Source organism: Heterocephalus glaber, unplaced genomic scaffold, assembly GCF_053883595.1.
Source record: "Heterocephalus glaber isolate CG9 unplaced genomic scaffold, H.glaber_assembly_v1.0 deba00001610, whole genome shotgun sequence".
NCBI classification, from domain to species: Eukaryota; Metazoa; Chordata; class Mammalia; order Rodentia; family Bathyergidae; genus Heterocephalus; species Heterocephalus glaber.
The window spans coordinates 30,073,096-30,096,599 of record NW_028258381.1 but is presented as its reverse complement, the minus strand read 5'-3'; the positions used below and the strand labels follow the sequence as shown (position 1 = coordinate 30,096,599).

Here is a 23,504-nt window from a genome sequence, read left to right as displayed (position 1 = left end):
TGAATCAAAAATATATACCACACCTAAAAGTCTCAGAACACACATTCTTGGTCAGCCTGTACTGCATGTAGAATTATATTAGCAGAAAAGAGTCCAAGTCAAAATGAAATTGTTTTTGTTTGAAGAGTTCAGGCAGCAATGGCCCAATGAATTGACTTTTCTATTCTATCTGCTATAATATTTTTATGTACCTGAAACATAAACATGCCAGAAAGAAAAGCGACCAACAAAATGAAGCTGGCATGGGAAGAAATTGCTGATTATGAAGGTCCTAAGACTGTCGGTAATTCAGACTAGGAGTCCACAGTGGCATCTTTACGGGATCTCCCTGCACAGCTGTTATTTGTGCTGCAGTAATTGCTGGTCATCAGGGACAGAGTGACCAGCAATGACCAGAATGAAGGTGGAGAAGGGTAAAGAGAGACTATGAAACACAACCTGGTGGAGGAAAAAGCGTTTTTCTGCACAAATAACAACTCCAATATAAATTGTTTCAACAAGTGTGTCCAATTGAAACAAGATTCAAAAAGGGGGAAAAAAAGACTCATAAAAAAGATTTAGGGTAATTGTTGGAGATTACCAAAGGTTTATTTGGAATGACAAAGCACTGAAAACATAACTGTTACAGATGATTTGTAGATACAGCATACACCACCTATTTTCTTTTAGAATGACTTGTGAAGATGAGTTGCATAAATAGAAAGAGGTGGAATATATAGGAGCTTTTTTAAATTGGTTCTTTGGGGTGGGATTAATATGCTCCATCTTCTAGCCAATCTCTTAAAGGCAGGAGTGAAGATCATGCAGCTGCTCATCCCAAACTAGCCCTCCTCCAGCCAGAACAGCTGGCAGCTGCATGATAAGGCCTTGCTTTTCTCCAAAAGGGCAGCAGCTTGGACATGCTGTCATCTCATCCTGAAAACCAAATGTGACAAACACAGATACTGGTGACTGTTTTGGCAATGGGATAGCTGGTTTTGCAACTGCAATGCCAGACAAAGCAAGAGCAACACACGTATCAGTGACACTTAAGCAGCAAAGAGCTACAATGGAAACAAAAGAAAGCAACTATGTATATGTAGCCTTCTGCATACACATAGATCCAGCAGTTGGGGGAACTAGCATGTGCTACTGTGTGTCCATAAATATGTATATACAGGTGTGTTGGAAAAGACCATTGAAAACATTTGCAGCAGATTAGTTTTAAACACAGTAAACTTGAAAGGGGGGTGGGGGAGAACGTGCTCACACCTGGGGAGGGGACTAAGATCAACTTATACTAAGGGAAAATTCATCACATCTTCTGCAGGGCAGACACTGGATATCACACAATTGGTGCAGAGAAATTAATGTCCAGTCTGGAGAAAGCTACTTTAGAACTGGTGGGAAAGCAGTCAAGTACAAGAGTGTCCACAGCTTGGACAAAGCACAAACCAACTCGTTATGAACCCCATGGGAACAAAGTGAGGACTTTTTCCCTTCATTTGTGTATTTTTCCCTCTTACATTTGTTTTTGTATTGTTCTGTTTTGTTTTGCATACATGCTCTACTGATAGATCTTTCCAATCTTTGTCAGCCATCAGTCTGTAAATGGTTAAGAGCGATATAGCAAAAGTAAACTCTTCAGGATGTCAGGAAGGTTTTAAAACCCAGTCGTCCAGCTCTTTCTGCAACATTTGCAGCCCTACTCCAGGCGCCGGGTGAAGTTCTCTGGAAAGAGGCCTTTGTAGGCAGCCAGGTCTCTGTGCTGAAGCCAGTCTGATTCCTTTACTCCCACCAGCCAGCCTGCATCCTGCAAGACAGCAACAAGTAGTCAGGACCCAAAAACTATGGAAACATAGGGACTGCCAAGAACTACAGCCACAATGTGTTCAGTTAATATTATAGTTCTCTCCATCATGTCACAGATCATGGAAAGTGGTATGCTATGATCGGTGGCAAGGCATGTCGCAAATAATTTGGTAGGAAAATAATTTAAACCTACATATTTGAAGTTATTTACGTAGTATATAAAGTATAGTTGACTCAAAATTAGTGCTGACATTCTAATTTTGTTTAAAACATTGGGTTTTTTTGTTTTTTTGGTGCTGGGATCGAACTCGGGTCCTTGCGCTTGCGCAGCAGGCGGAGAAACCACTGAGCTAAATCCCCGGCCCAAAGCATTGTTGACTGACATTAACTGGATTATGATACAAGCCATTAAGAAAGACTAAGGAACTCATGTGTGACAATATAGCTTGCAGGAATACGACCTGTCATGCAGGTCACAGTGAGCTTAGGCATAAGGAACCCTGGTTAGAATATCATGCTGATCAGGTCATAGAAAATCTTGCACGAGGTGTGATATAAATATAGAATGTTTAAATTAAAAATGTAAAAACACATTGCCTTTAATCCCCCTTAAAATCCTCTCCATCACTCCAAACACACTTATCCCATGGTTCTTGCTGCTTTCTGAAGCATTTCTGGAAGTTTCTTTTGTGAGTGTCTTTAGGAGATCAAAATAGAGTAAATGCCACTGCCAAGTGCCATCCAATGGGAAGGCAGCCTTGTAAAAACATTACAGTGTGTCCTCATCCATCTTACTCACCAGATCTGGTTCTTCTCAAAGTCAAAATAACCTCAAAGGTAAACATTTTGAATCACTTCAGGACATCGAGGCAGCCCCGACAACATAACTAAAGACAGTTATGAAAAAGGACTCCCAGAATTGCTTCAGAAAGTAGCAAGAATAATGGAGTAAGTATGTTTGAAGGGAAGAGAAATATTTTGAGGGCTAATGGCAATGTGTTCTTAATTGTAATAAATTTTAAAATTTAAACATGTACCATAGTTTCCTGTCACACATTATATTTACTGTGCAAACTATAATTGAAGATTAAAGTTAGCATTCTAATTTTATATAAAACATTGTTGCATTGTATAAAGCACTGTATAAACATTTGTATAAAGTATTGCATTGACAGCAACAGCATTATGATAGTAGTCTTAAGAAACTGAAGTGAAAATACAGCTTGAAGGACTGTAAGGGTCTCAGTGAGCTCAGGCTTGAGGGTCCCTGACTAGAATATCATGCTGATGAGGCCATAGGGGGTCTTGTATTTCATTCTGAGTCACTAGCTTCTAAGAAAGTACTCTGTCCCATAGCTCACATCACAATTCCAAGGAATTGTAGGGCTTATCATCTACTAACAGATCCGTGTTGCCTGATGCTGCTCTGCTTGTTGTTATTGTTAGCACCCGGGTTTTCAAGTTTACATAAACTACAGAGTAGGTAAATGTTATGGCCTTCTTGTTGGAGACATTCATGCCTTCTTTATCCTATAGATATGCATTCTTTGTCCTATAGAAGTGCCATCACAAAAATGAAGACATTTAGCCACAAAAATGAAGACATTTAGCCACAGAAAGGTTAAAGAACCCATCCATAGGTGGTCATACAGAATTCGAGGTGACACTTAAAATAGAGAAATAGAAGCTGCTTTGTACCCTTAACCTGCAGAAGATGCAGAGCCTCGCTGGAAACAGCTGAGTTGGAACAGGAGGCAACTCTGCAGACTGCATGGAGTCAAACTCATGAGAAATGACTATCTTTATTATGTTAACCAGTACTGGAAAGAGACCCCGCTTATGATGAGGGATGGCTAGATTTAATCACTACCCATCACCTAACAGGGCTCAAGTACATCTGATAAAATAAGGTCTCAAAAATTAAATGAAGAAACTGAATACATTCCCTTTCGATGTAATCTGAGTCTATAAAATGATGCGGCTATGTAGGCAAGAAATATAAGTGCCTGACAGGCCAATTTTTAGAGACAGAAAAAAAAAACAATAAAAATGATGCAATAAAGTAACTGGTAAAACCCTTGCTGATGAAGAAAAGTGACCTCTTTAAAATTATAATGTCATATATATGAAGGACAAAGTTATACTTAAAGTAAAAGATGATAACAAAATATTTTCTAAACCTTTTGTATGCATATAAAAGGTCATTTTCCCCCACAAGTGTCTATATTTGTCTTTATTTACAGGATGTGAAAAATTTAATGGGACCGAGAAGAATCAAGCATTTGAAAATGGTTTCAATAAAGAAAAAGAGTAAAGGACTTCCACAAACCCATAATCAAGATATATTCCAACACATATATTCTGAAATACAACTTAAATAGTAAAGTGAAAGATATTAGCCAATATCCATCTTCAGCAGAAGAAAATTAAATTTAAGATGCTTAAAACATGTGGTAGACAAGGACTTCCACATCTGATAATGGCAGAATAACTTATACTAGACAAATGCTTCTGTATCAAGTAATAATAAATACTAGAATAGCTATATGTTTCTACATACACATGTGCGTATAATGAATCTATACGTAAAGCAACTGTTATAAAATTACATATAAGTTTATGTATAACAAGGTAGGAATAAATCATGAGCATAACTATTTGAAGGCATCAAGAGCAGGCAGCAGTAAGCACAAGGGGAGGATATTTAACCTTTGAAAGCAGGGAGTTATAGAAGACAAGACCTACTCTAATACAGCCTTTCCCTGAGGATCATCCTCAATACATATGACACAGGGCATTCAGAGGACAGAGCTTAGAGCCAACAGGGTAGCTGTATATTTATGGGGGAAATACCTTGAAGAAGAAAGAAGCATGGGAGGATCCCCATCTATGCATAAAACCTTTTCTAAAATCCTAGGCTGACCTCCACGGTTGGTTGTCTTCAAAGGGGACACTCAAGAACCCTGGGGGAAAACAACAGCAGAATAACTGAAAACCTGAGCAGAGATTTTAGCACTGCCAATGGAAAGAAGGAGGGTAGAGCTGAGAGTTTGAATACCATGGAGTTAGGAGGACTCATAAGCTCTGCAGGATTTCTACTGAAATCTCCAAAAATCCATGTCTTAGGGGTAGAGACAGCTTTTCAGGACTAGGGATTTATGCTATGACTAAACACTTCCACTTTAGCAAAACACAAAATGAACGTTCACAAATTCAAGGTAATTATCCAGTAAGGTCAATGCCTAATAGAACAAAAAGAAAGAACCTTCAGATATAGAAAACAGAATCCATCTACAATGGATTACACAACCACTATATCCAGTATCAATAAAAATATTATGAGACATGAGGAAAACCCAGAAATATAGACCCAAAGATGAAAGGAAATCAATAGAAATGTGCCCTGAAGTGGTCAAGCTCTTGGAAGTAGCAGTAAAACATTTAAAGTAGCTATTATAAATATGTTCAAGTACTTAAATTGGAAAATGGCGATAATAAGAGAATAGATGGGAAATCTCAACAAAGAAATGGAAACTACAGGAAGAAAGAAAGTAGACTGTGTAAGTATAATATCTGAAATGGAAAAGTCACTAGATAAGCTTAATAACAAATTCAAAGTAACAGAAGAAATGGTCATGGTACTAGGAAACAGAGCAACAGAAACTATCCAACCTGACCACCTATGAGAAATATACATTGATCAAAAAAGTGCAGCATCTTAAACATCAAGAAACTGAATGCAGTGCAAATGAAAAATTTTTTAAAAAGAGAAGAAAGGCAGGAAAAAAGAAATGGCTTCAATTTAAAACCGAAACATTCTTCAAACATAGTGATAAATGTCAGTTTAAAAGTCCGAGGTCAGTCAGCCCTAAGTAAATAATCACAAAACACATTAGTCAAACTGACAAAAACCAAAACTATAGAGAAGGTCTCTTTAAACAGAGAAACAATATTAAACAAACAATAGCTTATTTCTAATTATAGAGACCAGAAGACAGATGAAGACCATCTTTGAAGGCCTGAAGGAAAAAAGTCATCTCAGAATTCTTTTCCTAGAGCAAACATCTTTAAAAATGAGTATGAATGAAGACATTTTCAGATTAAACAAACGCGGAGAGGATTTGTTGCTGGCCTATCAGCACTACAAATATAGCACTAAAAGAAAATTTTCAGGCAGAAAGGAAATGAAACTCCAATTTATAGGAAGGAATAGAGAACAGTGAAATGGTAAACAGGTATTAATTGTAAAAGACTAGCCTTTGTTCCTCTCATTTCCTTAAAAGGAACTTAGAGTTAATAAAAAAAATTATACAATGGGGTTTTTAATGTTTTTAAGATATGCAGAGATTTTTATACTTTCCCCCCCTTTTGGCAGTTATGCTTTGCCACATTTTCCTTGAAAAGTGTAAGATCTTAATAATTTTATTAATCTTTTCAAAGAACAAATGTTTGGCTTTACTGACTTTATTGTGAGGCTCTATTTCATTGATATTTATTATTTTTTCCCATTTGTTTCACTTTATTTAACTTGTCCTCTTCTATGGTTATGTAGGCTTAAAACTTAGAATCAACGGTCATTATGAAATGTTTTGTATCTGATTTCTTTCACCTATGTATTTTCAATTTTTTTAATTTTTGGAGATTTGAAAGATTATTTTTTAAATAATTTCTAATGTAATGTTATTATGGCAGAGGCTCTTTTGTTGGTTGATTATGCTGGTAACTGTACTATCAAAAGAAAGAACAAAATATTGGACATCTGAGTCTTAATCTCAAAAGCAATAATACTTAAACTTATGTTTTAGGGGAAAGCCTCCTAAGTCTCTTAAAATAATATGGAAGTTATAGTAGTTCTCTCCAGAAAAAAATAATAATAAATAAAATAATATAAAAATAATGCAGCAGCATCCCCAAAGGAAGCTAAAAAGCAAGTTAATTAGGTGCTGTGGCCCTTTTCAGAGTTGGTTTTTAGCGTCTTGGAAAATAGAAATATCTTTGGGAAATCAGTGTGCGGTTGTCTCTCAGGAACAACCAGTGTGGCCTGAAGCATCTTCCAATCTAATCCTTACCTGGTCAGCTTCTGAATCGGAGGGAACCACCAGCACCATGTCACCCCTTTGGAGGGTAAGTTCATCAGAATTTGCTGCCTCAAAATCATGCAGTGCTTCCACCTAAAAATTTTTTTGAAAGAAGATGTAAAATTAATTTTCCTTGCTGGATTATAAGCAAGTACTTTTAAAAGCTTTCTTGGAAAGGGATTAAAAAAAAGATTAGGATACACAGTGAACCCTGCTAAGGTTCCAATGTGGTTTCTTCCCCAAGGTTCATGTGTTGTAGGCATAGTGTTTTGATGTTACAATGTGAGAGACTGGGGAATTTCAAGGGGTAGCGGCTGTGAGAGGTCATCAGGTGTATGGCCCTCCAAAAGGATTAATATAAGCCTCACAGGAGCTTGACTGGCCCTTCCTCCCTACACCCTGGTTTCCTGCCTCACCCTCTGATCTCTTCCTCTTGGATGGCACTACCTACCTTGTGACACGGATAAGGGGGCCTTCATCAGACCAATGCCTGGCCCTTGGACCTCTAGAACTATGAGCTAAATAAACCTCTTTTCTTTATAAAGCATCCAGTCTTAGGTATCTCATGATAGTAATAGAAAAGAGGTAGCTAGACTGCACCTTATTCTTTGTGAAAATATGGCAAATATTCCTATCGTTCTTGCTTGTGTGGTAGCAGTTGGAAGGAAGGAAAAGCAGCTCTGAGAAAGAATGTATCTGTTCCAAGAAGTAAAATGCAGGGAAACTACAGGTGCGAGCCAAAGGGACTCAAAGCAAACAAAGGACAGGTGGCCATGAGGTGGCCAGAGAGGACCTTGTAGAGAAAGCCAGGGGGCAGCTCCTGGGAGGCCTGGCCTGCAGGAGGCGTGGCCTGGGCGTCCTCCCCCGGCTTGGGCTCCGTGGCCAGCTCTGGCGTCTTGCCCGTGGGGCCCGCAGGAGCCACATCCTCAGGGCCCTTTGGGGTCTCTGCTTCCACGGCTACTTCGTGTTCTCCGTTCCCTTCGTTGTTGGAGGCGGGCTCGATGACCACAGAAGGGATGACTTTCTCCTGGGGGAAGGAGAAGGTGGCGTTGGTTTCTAGTAGGACCGGGACACGTGGTGACCCGTCCTCCATGCTCTGCCTCGACTCCTGCCCCCCACTGCTGTTTCCCAATCCCACAGCATTTCTGACCCTGGGCTTCTGCTAGGCCTTGGCCTCCTCTCTGTCTCTCCTGAGTATGAAGCCCTTAGTGTGCCTCATGTCAGGACCCCGCCACAGTCCACCATGTGGGAGAGTGAGGTTTCTGTGGGGCAAGGAGCGGTGGCTGAGCTGAAGAGGGAGAGAGAGCATCATAAGGGGCTGGGGACCATCCCGAGAAAGACAACCAAGCACGATTCAAGTGGGCTGGTCTCACTTTGGCAGAGGCCATTCTGTCCCTGTCCCTGTCTGTGAGGTGTGGTCCCAGCGCTGCTCTGACTCCTTATGGGGCCGTTGCCTCCTGGGCGTGGAACCGAACCCAGAAACAGGCTCCTGGTGAGAGGAGCTGCCGATGAGTCTGGGGCACTCAAAAAATGATAACGATAATGATAATGATAATAAGCATAAAGCAGCAGTAACAATAATACGATTTTGCCAGGGATTTAGCTCAGTGGTTTCGCCACCTGCTGCACAAGCGCAAGGACCCGAGTTTGATCCCCGGTACCAAAAAAAATAATAATAGTAATACGATTTCACTACTCATGGGTTCTTATCATGTGGCTGGCAGTGGGCTAAACCCTGCATGGACATTTTATGACTTATTCCTTATACAGCCCTATGTATCATAGTCTCTTCTCCTCCCTCAATTTCTATCTTTGATTTTGTTTATTTATTCGCTTAGGTACTGATGATTGAACCCAGGGTCTTTCCACTGATCTACATCCTCAGCCCTTTTTATTCTTTATTTTGAGACAAAGTCTCACTAAGTTGTTACAAATTTGTAATGTCCGGCCTCAGCCTCCCAGAGAGCTAAGACCACAGACATGCACCACCACACCCAGCTTCATTTCCATCTTCTTCATCATCTACGCTTCTTTTTCTTTCCTCCACCACTTTATTCCATGGTGTTTTCCCCTTTCTGTGCCAAAGCCCGATCAGTCATAGGCCCTGAGAACCTGGGATCACACTTTCTGAGAATCTAAAGATGTACAATCTTTTTGGTGGAATGAGGAATCACAAAATGGTTACAAATGTGCGATCACCTCAAGCCAACAGACTGAGCTCTAGCCAGCTGTTCCCGGAAGTCCCCTCAAGGGACACTCACCTGAGGTGCTTCTGCTTCCATCTCTGCTGCTGCCTGAGGTCTGTCACTGTCCGAAACCTCGGTGACTTCAGTCTCAACTGTGGCCTCCTCTGGACCTCCTCCTTCCCCGGCAGGAACAGCTGCTTTCTCCTCCTCTGTCTCTTCCACAGAGACCCCCTCGGCTGGCACCAAGGTCCCCACTGCCACATCGGCATCTGGTCCAGGTGCAACCTGTGAGGCAGAAACCAGACAGGCCATGCCTGTGTCTCCAGGACCTCCACTAGGCTTCAGAGTCCACCTCTTCTTTCCTGGGTCTCAACAATTTACAAGGTCGGATGGAAAACTACCATGTGTTTAAATAAAAACAATTTACTACAGTAAAATGAATCACCATGAATCACCCTCATAATACCTCGGGTTTTTTACAAATTAAAATTTCTAATAGCTTTTCCAGTCACAATACAGATTACACATTTTGATAAGAGAAAAGTATCACATGTTCAAATGCTTGATTAAAGTAGCAGCAGGGGCCAAAATAAGCTGTAAATCAAGTAAAGGATAGTTAAAAGCTAACAGAACTTCTGAAAGCTATTTTGTAAATATGAGGAATAGGTAGGTAGATTTCAATAGTAAAAGTAATGGAGACCTTAGAGGTAATATAGTACCTATTTTCAAACTGTCTAAATGGCAGCATTAATTAGACACCCCGACAGTAATTCAGTAAATTACCATGAACATGTGAAGTTTCTGTCATTTACACATAGTTCTGGCAAAAAAAATTTTATTAATTTTATTGGAACATTTTAGGTATACAATATAATGACATTCATCATTGGAGATTTGTACCTTTATATATCTTGATTCTTATTTTTCCCCCTTCCCCTGCCCTCCTTTCAACCCCTCCACCCCTCCCTATTTACAAAGACTTTGTTTCCATTTTTCTACTTTCTCATATTAATTCCATTCCCCTCTTTCTTTTCCCCTACCCCTCCCACTTCCCTTCCCCCTTTGCATGAACAGTAACCCCATCATTCTGGGCACTTTGTGAAGCAGTTCTGCAAGTCCTCTTTCCTGAGTGTCTCTAATTGTGCCGTCCTGGCTTCCTCAATGTCCTAAATTGATTCAAAATGTTTACCTTTCACTTGTCATTTTGACTTTGGGGAAGAGCCAGAAGTCACACAGTATCAGATCTGGAGAAGAAGGTTGATGAGGATACATTACACGTAATGATTTTATGAGGCTGCCTTTCTCTTGGATGGGACTGGGTAGCAGCATCCACCATATTTTCATTCACACCTTAAAAAGACACTCAGGAAAGAGGACTTGCAGAACTGCTTCAGAAAGTGGCAAGAACCACATGTTTGAGATGAGGAGAAGGATTCTGAGGGAGACTCATGGCAATGTGTCTTTTAATGTAACATATTTTTGAAATGTAAATATTCATGCTATCTTTAATCACACTTTCTACACCCCACAGTTCCTTGAAGTCGTGTGTAGCAAATGGAATTGGAGCAGCAGTGACATATGGCATTCCTGAGATGCTAGCTTTAAGGTAAGTATGGGCCCCCACACCTGCAAGCCATTTCCATTTTGTTGACTGAGTGCAGATGACAGAGAATGAGCCCTAGGTTACAACTGAGTCACGAGACTGGAGGAGCCCAGGGCTGGGTCATGGTGGAAAGTCACATCTGTGAAGCAACCTCATCATGTGAAGTCAGAATGTAGAAAAAATTGCATTTTAGTATTAACTTTCAAATCTTTGAGGGGGAATGTTCTAGATGTTAAGTCACTTTTAAGAGAAAAACAGAAGGGGAGGGTTCTAAATGAAAACTCTTGAGGATGCAGGAAAAAATTTTTTTTGTAATCAGATACAAATTATAACTGGTATCCACAGCCCCCATGTCACGGACATGCTCATAGCTTTATTGCTAAAGAAATCAATAGGCTTTACCCAGGGCACTAAGAACATAGCCAAGTTTTTCTGTAGTGGAAATAATTCATAAAAACAATATACACACAATAACTTGCAGGCTCAAATGTAGAAGTATGCGTACTCATACTTCTGAGTCATATGTGTTCAGCATCTAATAAATCACACCTATGAAGAGCCAGGGATTTCAATAGATTTGAACCAAAAGGACTCTCTACATGCAGACAGTGTGGATAAATAGGGTTCATATACCACACACACACACACACACACACACACACACACACACACACCTGACATATTGCTATGATCAAAAAACGCATTATGTTATTTCATGGGTTACCCCCTTGAGGATACATAAATCCTTCCACACACATTATGTGCCAAGCAGAAATTACTAGTAATTGGATTTTCCTCTCAACTGAGCTGATACTTCATCTTTGGAAGAGATAAATTACTTTGACGTATTGGTGATGTTACCAAAAGTAATTTTTTAAGTCGTTCCATACAAAGAGTGTTTATTGTTAGTTCATAACTGATATCCTGTATATATCTATCAATCTGGCTGTATAATATTTTGCTGTAGCAGGATACACACGTTATCACCTTTCTTTTGCTAAATTTTTGAACAGGCAGTATTTGGCTGGATGTGCTTCCATCCTGACAGTGTAGCTGCTGTGACACCAGCCACCAGCAGGGGAAGGCCAAAGGCTCCATCTGAGGACTCTGCTCTTTCCTGAACCGCAAAGAAACAAACGCCCAGCCTCAGCACCACAGCAGTTTCCCTGATCTCTAGTGCTACTCAGTCATTCATAAAGGAGGAGGCATTTAAGTCATTTATAGGAAAATGGCTGCACTCTGAGTCCATAACGCTATGTGAAATCAGACACAGAATGCTAAGTCATGCATGATTTCTCCTCTGTGAGAAATCCAAAATATAAATAAAGAGCAAAATAAAAGACAGATGATGGGAAACAGGAAGGTAGACTTTGTGGAGATGGGAAGGAGATATGGAGATGGAGGGAGAGAAAAAGGGAAAGTAAAAAGGATTAAGAAGCAATATGTATATGTGCTAATTCCCCATGATGAATAAATATATTATGCTTTGGAAACATATATTAATGAGTATTGACCAAATGATGGCAAATAAAAATCACCAAAATATTGAGATTAATAATGCTAGCAAAAGCAAGATGTTAAGAAAATTGGCATCTTGACTCCATATAGGAAGAGACAAGCAATTTGAACGACCTAACTAGAAGAGAAATGAACACTCCTCCGTGTTTTTCTGAATCTATTGGTAATGAGTTCACATTGCTGAATTAACACTTTGATTTTACAGAATTTAAAAGCATTACATAAACAGAGAAAGATCATCCACTGTCTGTATTTTCTCATACTTCCTGCTTCTGACATTGGTCTGAAAACCAAGGAGTGCCCCATCCTCCCTTTATGTCTGCAATCTGTTCCATGTTTTTTCTCTTACCAAAATATTTCTAACGCATCTTTAGTGACTGTAATAACAGAACAACACACAGACACAATGGAAAACAGGAACCCTCTTGGTCAAAGCAGGTGTTAGCTCTAGACAAAGTCGAGGAGAGAGTGGAAAGGTTTTTCAGTTCTAGAATTTTCCCTCTTTTATAGATTTTATTCCATCTAACTTACTAGCTATTTATACATCTAGAAAAGAAACACACATTTCCTATGCTCTGCTTGCTACAGAAGATGTTAAACTTGTGAGGAAAAACACTGTAGTACGAGGCTCATATTTATTTTTTTTAAATGTTACCCAGAAAGACCAGAGAACTGAAACTACGGAACATATCTCAAGCCTTTGATGTTTAGTACTACCCAGTTTTCCTCGTCCTTCCAAATATTAAGAGAAACACCAGTATCCCTCCACCAAAACGGTACTGTCTATTGGAAAAATATGTTTATGGTGGAAAATAATGTAGCCCGAGAAATCACAAGGAAGAGTATGAGGCCCTTGTTGCAGATAGCAAGTGATGGCTCACACGTTATTATACACACCTCCCTGCTTGCTTCTCTCCTGCCTTGGAGGAAAGCGATAATGACTACAGCACTCATGAAGAGCAGTCACTGCATTAGCCAGACTTTCCAGAACACAGTGTACCAATGACCAGGGCATCAGTCCTGAGAAGTAAAAACACAAGAAGGCCCTCCAGGAGAGGCTCCCAGGAGAGGGGTTCCACGGGGACAAGACTGCAACGTGTAAGCGTAGCCACTGGCTACAGAACTGGTGACCTCTGAGGATTATGTCATTTCTTTCTTCATTCATTCTTCCATCCATTGTTTTCGTGGTACAATTAAATCTGAACAGTGCCTCAAAAGCTGCTTGCAACTTTCCTGAATGTGGACAACTGAAGAGACTTTGATTCTTCTTCATTTCAGAATGAAATCTCTTATTATGTATAAGGCAGGTTATTTTCACTCAGAATAGGGGTCTTTCTGATAAGATTAGAAAAGAACACCATGGATTTTAAAATAATAAAATAAATAACGGGATACATTTTGATGTATTTTTATCTATTTTCTAATCATTCAGAGCTATATTTATTTATTCTATAAAATATGGATCATGCATCTTAGAAAAATCATATCAATGGCTATATAAACACTTTTAATGCTTTTTCTATTTAGTGATTTATTTAATGGTTCCCCTACCATTGAAGACTTGTATTTTAAATGTTATAAATAACACTGTGAGAAAAAGCTCTTTGGTTTGTAATCAAACAACTGTATGGGCTACTGATTTGAGTATTCAACACTGCTTTCTTTTTACTTAGGATGTCTCCACTGAGATTTTTTGAGAGGTTTCTCACCAACATTTCATTATGAAAAAGTTTACACAAGAAAACTGTAGGACTCATAGAATGAATATTCAGGTACCTTCCCCCAATCACTCAGGGTCTTCAATTGATGAATTGTTACATTTGCTTAATTTGATTCACCTTTCGATTGCAATATATCTTCATAAAGATTTATGTTTCTCATGTTTCTGAGAAAAATGTACGGAGATTTCATGGCTCTTTACATATCTCTTAGTATCTTTCTGCGGCTTTCACACATGGACAACTATTGACTTGGAATAGACTACTACAAGGTGTTTTCTTTTAAGCTCAAAATCTTTATGTTTTTCTAGTAACTTCTGATTTTGTACTGTGAAGACTGTGAAGCATAAGTCTAAGGCCTGTCTAATTGATGTTCTTTCATAATATTCATTTATTTCCAATCTAGATGCATGTAGAACTTTGTTTTCTAACTTTAAATTTTAAAAATTAAGAGAACACCTTTAAATGCTATTCTCTCCTCACTTGTTTTGTCTTATGTTGGTGATTTCCTATGATCTACATGCAGCTATTCCTTCACTTAGGGAAATTTCAGCTCAGGCATGTTTCCTGGGGCACACTGGCTACCTTTGCTTTGATTAAACTTTTCAGTGTCTTCTTTAGGATTAGCTACTCTTCGTGAGTTACACTTTCTCCCTTTGGCCTCCCAATATATCAGCGTTGCCTGTGGTTTTCCTGTGTGTGCTGGGAGAACTCTCCCGTGGGTCCTTGTATCACTAAATCACTTCTCTATGCAGCGACTTCTGGTCTCTCTCACTTCTTACGCAACTTTTAGCACTGCATTTCTTTTCCTTAAAAAAATTCTTACAACATTGAGCTCCCTTTCTTCTGACTCAATCTCTCTCTTTTTCTTTCAGTGTGGCTGCCTTATCATCTCAAATTTCATCCTGTTTCACATATCAAAATCATCTTGAATTTTATAGATAACAATGGAAAGTTTTCCCATTTTGTCCTCTCCAAGTAAAAATAACACGTTTTTTCAGTTTGTTCTCTAGAGAAAAATTAAAGTCTATCTAGCAAATAATCCTTTCCTCCTTTTGTGGTGCTCTATAGGCCCTATGTTCTTTTTAGGATATATTTATTCATTTAATTATCTCAAATTAGGTCAAATTTCTCAACACCTGAAGATATGGAAACATATCCATGGTTTCTTTTGCTCACCGTCAAGAGGCTCCTGAATGTTGCTTTCACATCAGGAGCTGGGGAGGGATTTATCAAGTCTACATACAACCACCTTTTTGAATCTGCCTAATACGTTTGAAGGATGTACTAGCGTGATAGGAACAGCAGATCCCAAAGTCCTGGATGCATTTGAAGGGGACACCCATGATTGTGGGGGCTCCTTGGCAGCTGCCTTCTATCTAGGGCAAGGATGGATGAAACTCTCACATATGTTTTCCATTTTAAGCTCACCTATTATGCTACAAGGACTCTCATGCTTTTGTTTATCGAAAGTTCTCCTGGGATTGGTTGATGTTTCTAGGATTGCAGTACCATAGAAGGTTCAACTTTGAAAAATGCACTTTTAGCTTTAATGCAAACATCAATAAAATGGAAAAAAAGGATAAAACTGAATTTGGTGTTTTAGTGTTTTCAGTTTTTTCATACCATCTTTATGCATTCCTACAATGCATCTCATTGTTTTTTACAATATTCCTGGGGTAAATGACACAAATGATAAAGAACATACGATTTGTATATTTTGAACTTTAGCTCAATGATATCTTGTAACAGTTACAGGACAATTTGTAACAGACTCAAGCGCAGCCATCTTCCTGACATTGCCTCTTGCAGAGACCCCGGCTGGGAAGTCACTGAAGGTTGACCAGTTTACCCCAAACATGAAGAATAATAACTGCGATGCATGGCTGGGCTTCTGCTCATCAGTTTTTATATAGTATGCACATCTGTAACCTGCGGGGGAAACTGACATTTACTGTGAATCTGTAACTCTGCAGTTGTTAGCCTAGGGGTTAACATTTATTATACTCTATTCTTCTAACAATCCTAGTAGAGATTATTCCCAAAATCTACAGAAAATTAACTCACACTTAGAGTTTAAGTAGCTGACAGAGTCAGTTATCCAAGATTAGGACAGTCTGTCTAAAGTCTGTGTTTGTTTGTTTTTTCATAACAATCCACAGCCAAGAAGAAAACACATCTTTCAAATTAGGGAGTTTTACAGCAATTCTGAAACCTGAAGTATCTCCTACAGACGTACTCGTTCCTAATGACAGAACACGAATGTACCCTTATACAATGCATGCATTTTCTTTCACTCTGAGAATGCTACTCTTTAAAATGAAGAACAAATATTTAAAACAAATTTTGCTTGATTCATGTGTTATGGAGGCATCTAAGAAAATACAATCAACAGCAAACTGCACAAATAAAAAGATATCAATAAGAGGTTATTTGGACAGCATTTCTCTATATTGTCAATTGTGCTACAGATTTTATTGTCTAGAAAGATATGTACAGCATGGGATATAAGAAAAAGGCCAGCTGATCTTTGCTTCAATCTATCCATGCAGCACAACTGAGAACATTCAGACACTTGGACAGCCATAGCTATGTTAACCAGTCAGACACTGATATCACCCCAAAGTTGGAAGGCCCAGAGGCCCAATGTTCTCATTTTATGAGGAAATATGACATGTTGGGGGTAGCACTGGAGATGAAGATGAAGTTTCAGTTCTGACTCTTCTGGTGATTAGCAAAGATAGCGTAACCGGGCAGGCCAAAATGTTTACTGTGTAGCAAAGGCATTAAAAACAGACAAATGAACACCACTGGTGCAGCTCAGTGGTAGAGTACTTATCTCGCACATATGAGGCCTTGGGTTCCATCACCCCAAAAATGAAGAAGAAAAAAAAAAAACCCTTCTAATAAAGATTGGCCATCCCCATTGGAGCTGTCCACTGTAGCTGCCTCAGAAACTACTTTCTTTTCTCCCCATCTCGGGGCAAGCACAATATGCCATATTTACATTCATATCAAAAATAAGTTCACTTCTCCTATTCACATTTCATATTAATTACTAATGAAACCTTTAAATACTGATATGTATCATTATGGGATATGCTGCCCTGATTGGAAAGGCCAAATTAACTAAAAATTTATTCATTTTGGCATTACTGCAGGAAACTTAATTTTCCAAGGAAGTTGTGGAGCTAATGCCTACAGATGTTGCCATGGCAACCGTGCTGCCAGCAGCCAAGTTGTACTGGGACCAGGCTGCAAAGCGCTAATGATGGGTCTGCAGGCAAGACTCAGAGAGTAGATTGAAAAAGATGATTGAGATGAAGGTTAGGGAAGGAAACTCCTGCTAAATTCCTTTATCAGGAGGGAAGTACATAAATGTATCAGATGAGATTTACAATACCAGGTGCCATTTTTGAAAGGGATGCCCTGGGGCCTGGTGTTCCAAGGGAGACCTCACCCCTGCTGTGCCACTGGAGGGAAATTATGACCTGCTGTGTCTGAAGTATAATTTATGTGAAGAGAAGAACCAGCCGCCAGCCTGTATCTTGGTAGGGGAATCTTATCTGGGATCATAATGATGTTCTGTAGACACTAGCTTCCTCTTAAGCCAGTTTTAAAAAATGGATCCCGGGGCCGGGGATTTAGCTCAGTGGTTTCGCCGCCTGCTACGCAAGCACAAGGACCTGAGTTTGATCCCCGGTACCAAAAAAAAAAAAAAAAAAAAAATGGATCCTGAAGAAAGTCTTGTATTTTTACAAAAACATCAGGATCTTCAGACAAGTCAAGAGCTCAAGTTGGATCTAGAGTTAGGAATGGGCAGAAAAAGGAATGGTACCTTGGAGCTGGGATTCCTTTTGTGTTTCCCTTTGTTCCTTTTCCCTGTGAGCTTACACAGCGAGGTACAAATGGACTCTCTCCAACTCCATAGCTAATTAGCAAAAAGCAACAAAAACCCAAGAGAATGAAAAAGAAAAGTTTCTGGTTCATTTTGACTTGTTAGTCACAGACCAGGTACATCCCTCGGGTCTCAGAATGGCGTGGGAAATCTCAGGGTCATTATGAAGGGAGTTCAGCCTTCCCGGCCCCTAATGGCTTTGGTTGGATGTGTCATGAAATTAGTCATCCATCTACTTTTATAAAACAGCATCTGGAGTAGTGAGGAGACGGAGATCTCTGGGTTTGAATTTCACCTCATTAATTTCCAGGTGTGATTTTGGTTAAACCACTTTGTCTCCATTTCCTTAATCTGTGGCGTGGGGGTGTGATGCCTAAGTAGTGACATCTCCTGGGTTGCGGCGGCAGAATGCACGTGAAATGCTAGCACTCAGCAGCACCGACTATCACAGGATAGCTCTTTGGCTAACACTCACCTCCCTAGGTGTTTTGATCACACTGACTTTCACTGCGGGGCACACCCAGTACTTCTCAAAGGTGGCACTGGGGCTGCTGAGACTTGATGTTGGAAAGGAAGGTGATTCGCCAGGGGAAAGGATGGGTCTCTGATTTCAGACCAAGCACAGTGTGCTAATTATACTTAAGGTTCCTGCTTTGGTCCTAGCCGACTAAGGAGGAGTGGTCTGAACAGCAGAGAGCTTTCTGCCCTGAGGTGTTGCGGGGCGGACAGAACAAGAAGGGGAGAAGGGAGGGTGCAGAACTGTGCCACACACAGGTGTGGGCCTCAGACATGTTATCCACGGACCAAAGACGACTTTGCATGATCACCCACAAAGCCCGAGAGTGCCAGGCTTCTCAGTCTAAACTGTAACCCCAGGGCAGGACTGGGCTGGGTGTGGAGGTTGGGGGATTCATTGTCTGAAGTGTTGTCTCTTTTTAACATTAAATGAGCCTAGTGTTATACAGAACAGTCAGTTGTGCTGATGGCTAGGAATGTCATCGGTGGATGCTTATAAATTAAGGCTAACATGCTCTAATAAGAGATTATGAGTTTTTTAATACTGAAGTTAATGACAAGTAAAGCCACATTAGCAACATCAAGCTAAGCACTAGATTAAGTGTCAAAAAGTATACACCAAAGCAGACACAAAACCATTATGTAATCACAGATGGTCTGATTCCATTTATATGAAATACCCACACCAGATAAGCTCATCTACAAGGCAGATTGGCAGGTACCAAGGGCTGGGGGAGGGCCAGTGGGAGTAACTGCTTAATGGTGATGGGGTTTAAAAGTGGGGGTGATGAAAATTCTTTAGAACTAGATAGAGGTGACGGTTGTACATTATGACTGCACTAAATGTCACTGACATATTCATTTTAAGTGACCAATTTTACTTTATGTGAATATCACCTCAATAAGAAGTACAGGCCAAAAGTAACACTTAAAAATGCAATCATTAGGTAGCCAACTGTGGTGGCTCATGCCTGAAATTTTAGCATTCTAGGAGGCGGAGGCAGTAGGATGGCAAGTTCAAACCCAGCATGGGCAGTTTAGCAAAATCCTGTCTCAAAAAAAATGAAGGGCTGGGATGTAGCTCAGTGTGAAGCCCCTAGGTTCAATCACCAGTACCACCACCACCAAAAAAAAAGACTAGGTAGCTATTATCTATAAATGGCTCCTCAACAGGGAAAGGACAAGCTGAATCCTGATGTTCCTATTCCCATGTAATTCTAGTGTCACTGTGAACAAATAACTATCACAAATGTCTCAGGGAGGCCTACTGTAGAAGGGGCTCTGGAGCATCAAACCTCAGAAGGCAGGGGAGATGGTTTCTGTGTTTGGCTACTCAGCTACTTCACGTCAGCGCACGTCCCAGACCAGGGGCTGGACTAGCTGGCAAAGCCAGGGCAACCTCCTCCAAGACACGTGAGGCACTGGTTACCATCTTGTTAGCTTCACCTTCTTCCTGGCTTCCTTCATCTCTTCCTAAGGCTTGGTCCAGTGGTAGAAAGAAAGATCTAGGGCCAACCACTGTGTCAAGCGCGGATGTACAGGTCATCTGTCTTTCTTTCTCCTTTTTTAAAAATTAATTAAGTTAATTGGTACTACAATCACCTTGAAGATGATCCAGTTGAGAGAGCGCTGGTCGTTCTAGTGTGACCCTATCATGGGACTCAGTGTGAAACACAGTGAAACACAGAATGTCTCCTTAGAAAAGATGACAATGTTGATGGGACACAACTTCTGTAGGAGCCCAGAGGAAATCGAGGCTCATGGAGACTCTCTTACCATTTGTGACAGGAGGCAAAGCAGAGACAGAACTGGTATCTCCACATCTGCTACCCTCTCTTTCTCAGAGTATGTCTCTCACCTACTTCTGTTTGTTTGCTTTTCACCAACTTCTCATGATGGTGACAATAATGATGTCATCAAACTAGTTTTGATCCTGGCACTCCTATATGCCTGATACTGGGACTAATAAGATGTATTATTTCTCAGCCTCCATAAAAAAAGCTCTTAGGTGATTATTATTAACTCCATTTGATATTGCAGGCATTTGGACTCGGGTATCACAGAGCTACTGTCAAGTAACTGAGAAAATTAGCACTGCTTTCGATGACAAAAGGTGGCCTGTTTCTCCTAAATAGAAAAAACAAAACAAAACTCATGTATCTCAGTGGAAAGAAAAAAAAAGAAAATGACCACAGGAATAGTTTCATTCAAAGAGACTGAGCTTTAGACCTCTTCTGGACTGCTAGATAATAAATCAATGATTTAGGATGTGCTAGGCATGGATTACATATTCTGCTCCATGCAGGACACAATGGTATAGACCCACTCAGAATGTAATTAGTTACGGATGTGAGTCTAGTAAAACTCAAAACACAATCATTTCTGTGGCTTCTTTGTTTCTGTTTGTTTGTTTTGAGACTCTGTGGTGGAACAGAAGGCAATTTTCCAGAGAAAGGGAAAGGATCTCTGATTTCAGATCAAACACTTTTTCCTGATTATATTTCTGGTTGCTGTTTGTGCTCATGGAATCTAAGGAGGAGTGGCCCAAGCAGCAAAAGGCCTTTCTATCCCAGCAGTGTGGACAGAACAAGAAAGGGCAGGAAGGGAGTGCAGAACTGCACTATCCACTGGTTAGAAAGAGAAAGAGATAAAGGTAAAAGGTGCATCCACCTCCAATGCTCTCGCTTAATATGTATTTATGTATGCATATATGTCTATAGCCCAACAATTTAGTTTAAAGCATGCTTTAATCTGAGCACTTAGGGTTAGGTGATTATTCTCTGTTAATGAAGGCCAAAGTGTAAATCCAGCTCTCTGGCTTCCTCTGGTCTTCAGGGTCTTCTCTGACGTTTTGGGAGACCATCCCTCCAGGCACAGTGGGAACACCAGCTGTCGTGTTTATATCTGCACAAGGAGAAAATGCCAATGCCGGTTCCCCTGCAAGGGACACCAGGAAAGGGTGCTGGAGCTCTGGAATCTCAGCCAGCAGTCAATGGAAACCATGAGGTAGGAACCCTATCTATTCACTGCATCGCTGTATCCTCCAGGTCCAGACCAGAGCCTCCAGCACCTACAGCAGATTCAAGCGTCCGTCTCAGCTGAGTCAAGAAGAAAAGGAGCACAGACAGAGCCATCCCCAGCAAGAGCAAGTTCAGCTGCCACAGACTTATATAACTCCTGTTATGTATTGGTTGGAATAATTGGTCTTGACAAGTCAACTTAACATGAGTGAAATTTTTTGAAAAAAGAAAATACTGAAACCAAAAGTAGTCCACAAAATAATGTATCAGTAATGCTTCACTTTCCAGGGTTCTCCAACAATTCGAAAAATACCCTTACCTCAGGCTCTTCTTCATTTATGTGTTTTGGAAACAAAGCTAACATTAATTACAGCACACTATTTCTATTGAAAATAATAGGCAATAAGGGACACTGGCCTACTTTATAACATTTGAGTAAAATACAGAAGCTGGCAGAACTTTAGAGACAATTAGAAGGGGCCCTTCCTTTCCTTTCATTCTTAGAAGAATTTTTCTCTGTGGTACTGGGGATCGAATCCAGGGGCACTGTTCCATTTAGCTACATGCCCAGCCCTTTTTATTTTTTATTATGAGATAGGATCTCATCAGCTGGCCCAGGCTGGTCTTGAACTTGCAATCCTTTTGACTCAGCCTCCTGAGTAGCTGGAATTACAAGTGTACACCATTGCGCTCTTTCAGCTAGAAGGAGGCTTTCTTTAGGAAATGAAATAAATGTAAGCAAAATTTTATTTTCTGAAAAGAATTAATATATATGGTGATTAACTATAACCACATAATGTATTATGAATTGATCCCACATTCATCTTTATCTGCCTTTTTTTTTTTTGGTACCGGGGATCGAACTCAGGACCTTGTGCTTGCAAGGCAGGCGCTGGAACCACTGAGCTAAATCCCCAGCCCTTTATCTGCCTTTTTAACCTAATTCTTTGATGTGCATACTGAAATGAGTATCAAAATAATTTTTCCCTAAAGATAATTTGCATTATTCACATAACAGAAACAGCTGGAGAAGGTGAAGTAACAGTTGCTTTTTAAAATGCATCCTGTAGATGCAAATTTGATGTTGTATGGAAACATTAAAGACAATACGTAGAGAATAAAACAAGCAGAAGTTTAGTCATTAAACTTTTCTTTAGAACCTTAGGTGTTTGGGAGAACTACTATTAAATTTCCTATTTTTGAAATTACACTTGAGTTATTTTTTCAACAAAACCACCACAAACTTCACTTCAGATAAAATGCACTCTGTCAAAACCTGAAATCGTAACTGCGTGGTGACATTTCCACACACCTCCAAATGTCACGTCAGTTCAATCCCGACAATGACGTCCACAGCCAGCTTTAATTAATGCTAGGGTCACACGTGGACTTTTATGTTTTTACAGCTAGATAGCACACATCTAGCAACAGCAGAGGGCTTTCTTTAGAAAAATAACCATAATATGTGCAATTATTATGACCAGCAGAAAGAAGCTATAAATCCAGCTGGATGTTATTCTCCTAAGCAGCAAAAGTGATTTCAGTTGGATTTCCAATTTGGTAAGATTAGGCAAACTGGGTTGCTGTAAACTGTCCCTTCTTAGCCAACACCATTATTATTAGTTTTCAGCCCCTATGGTGAAAGGAACTTGAACTTTTTTCCTCTTTGGAAACTGCAAACACTGTACTTACTGTTCTTATATCACACCTCTGGGTTTCAGGAGGTGTCTGAACACTTCAAAAGATTCTCTAAATGGCCTTTATTTCACAAGAAATTGAAGTTTTTCATTTTCTAAAGTTCATCTATAAGCTTTAAGCAGAAAAGTATATTTAGAATAAAGAATTTTTCCCAAATACCTCCTTATCCAACATCAGGGAACTTGGTTTCAGGGATACATAATATTTGTGCCATACTTTGCTAAATATTTTTAATGTCACCTTAGTTAAAAAATGATAAATCATATTCAGGTTGAGAATCCTGGTGTGGAAATCCAAACTCTGAAATGCTCCAAAATTCCACACTTGACCTCATATGAGGACAACTGAAAATACTGTATAATATTACATTCAGGTTATGTGTCTCAGGTGTAAATGAAACAAATAAATTTCTTGTTTAGATGTGGGCTCCATCTCCAAGATGTCTCTTTTTTATAGCAAAACATTTTTTGGTACATTT

The 23,504-nt window shown here is 39.8% G+C and overlaps 1 protein-coding gene across 7 annotated transcripts in view; it reads right to left on the bottom strand.

Annotated features, from left to right (window-relative positions):
• Positions 1 to 556: 556 nt before the first annotated feature.
• Positions 557 to 23,504, bottom strand: part of Amph (amphiphysin) — a 216,124-nt gene continuing 193,176 nt past the window's right edge. For 6 of the 7 annotated variants that reach the window (XM_004840264.4, XM_004840266.4, XM_004840265.4 and 3 more), the window contains 4 exons: positions 9,131 to 9,340; positions 7,663 to 7,896; positions 6,861 to 6,962; positions 557 to 1,792 (listed from right to left, as the gene is read on the bottom strand). In XM_004840264.4, the coding sequence (XP_004840321.1) occupies positions 1,685 to 1,792; positions 6,861 to 6,962; positions 7,663 to 7,896; positions 9,131 to 9,340 (654 nt within the window). In that variant the 3' untranslated portion in view covers positions 557 to 1,684. The remainder of the gene's footprint in view (positions 1,793 to 6,860; positions 6,963 to 7,662; positions 7,897 to 9,130; positions 9,341 to 23,504) is intronic. The other variant, XM_087195818.1, reaches the window with a different exon arrangement.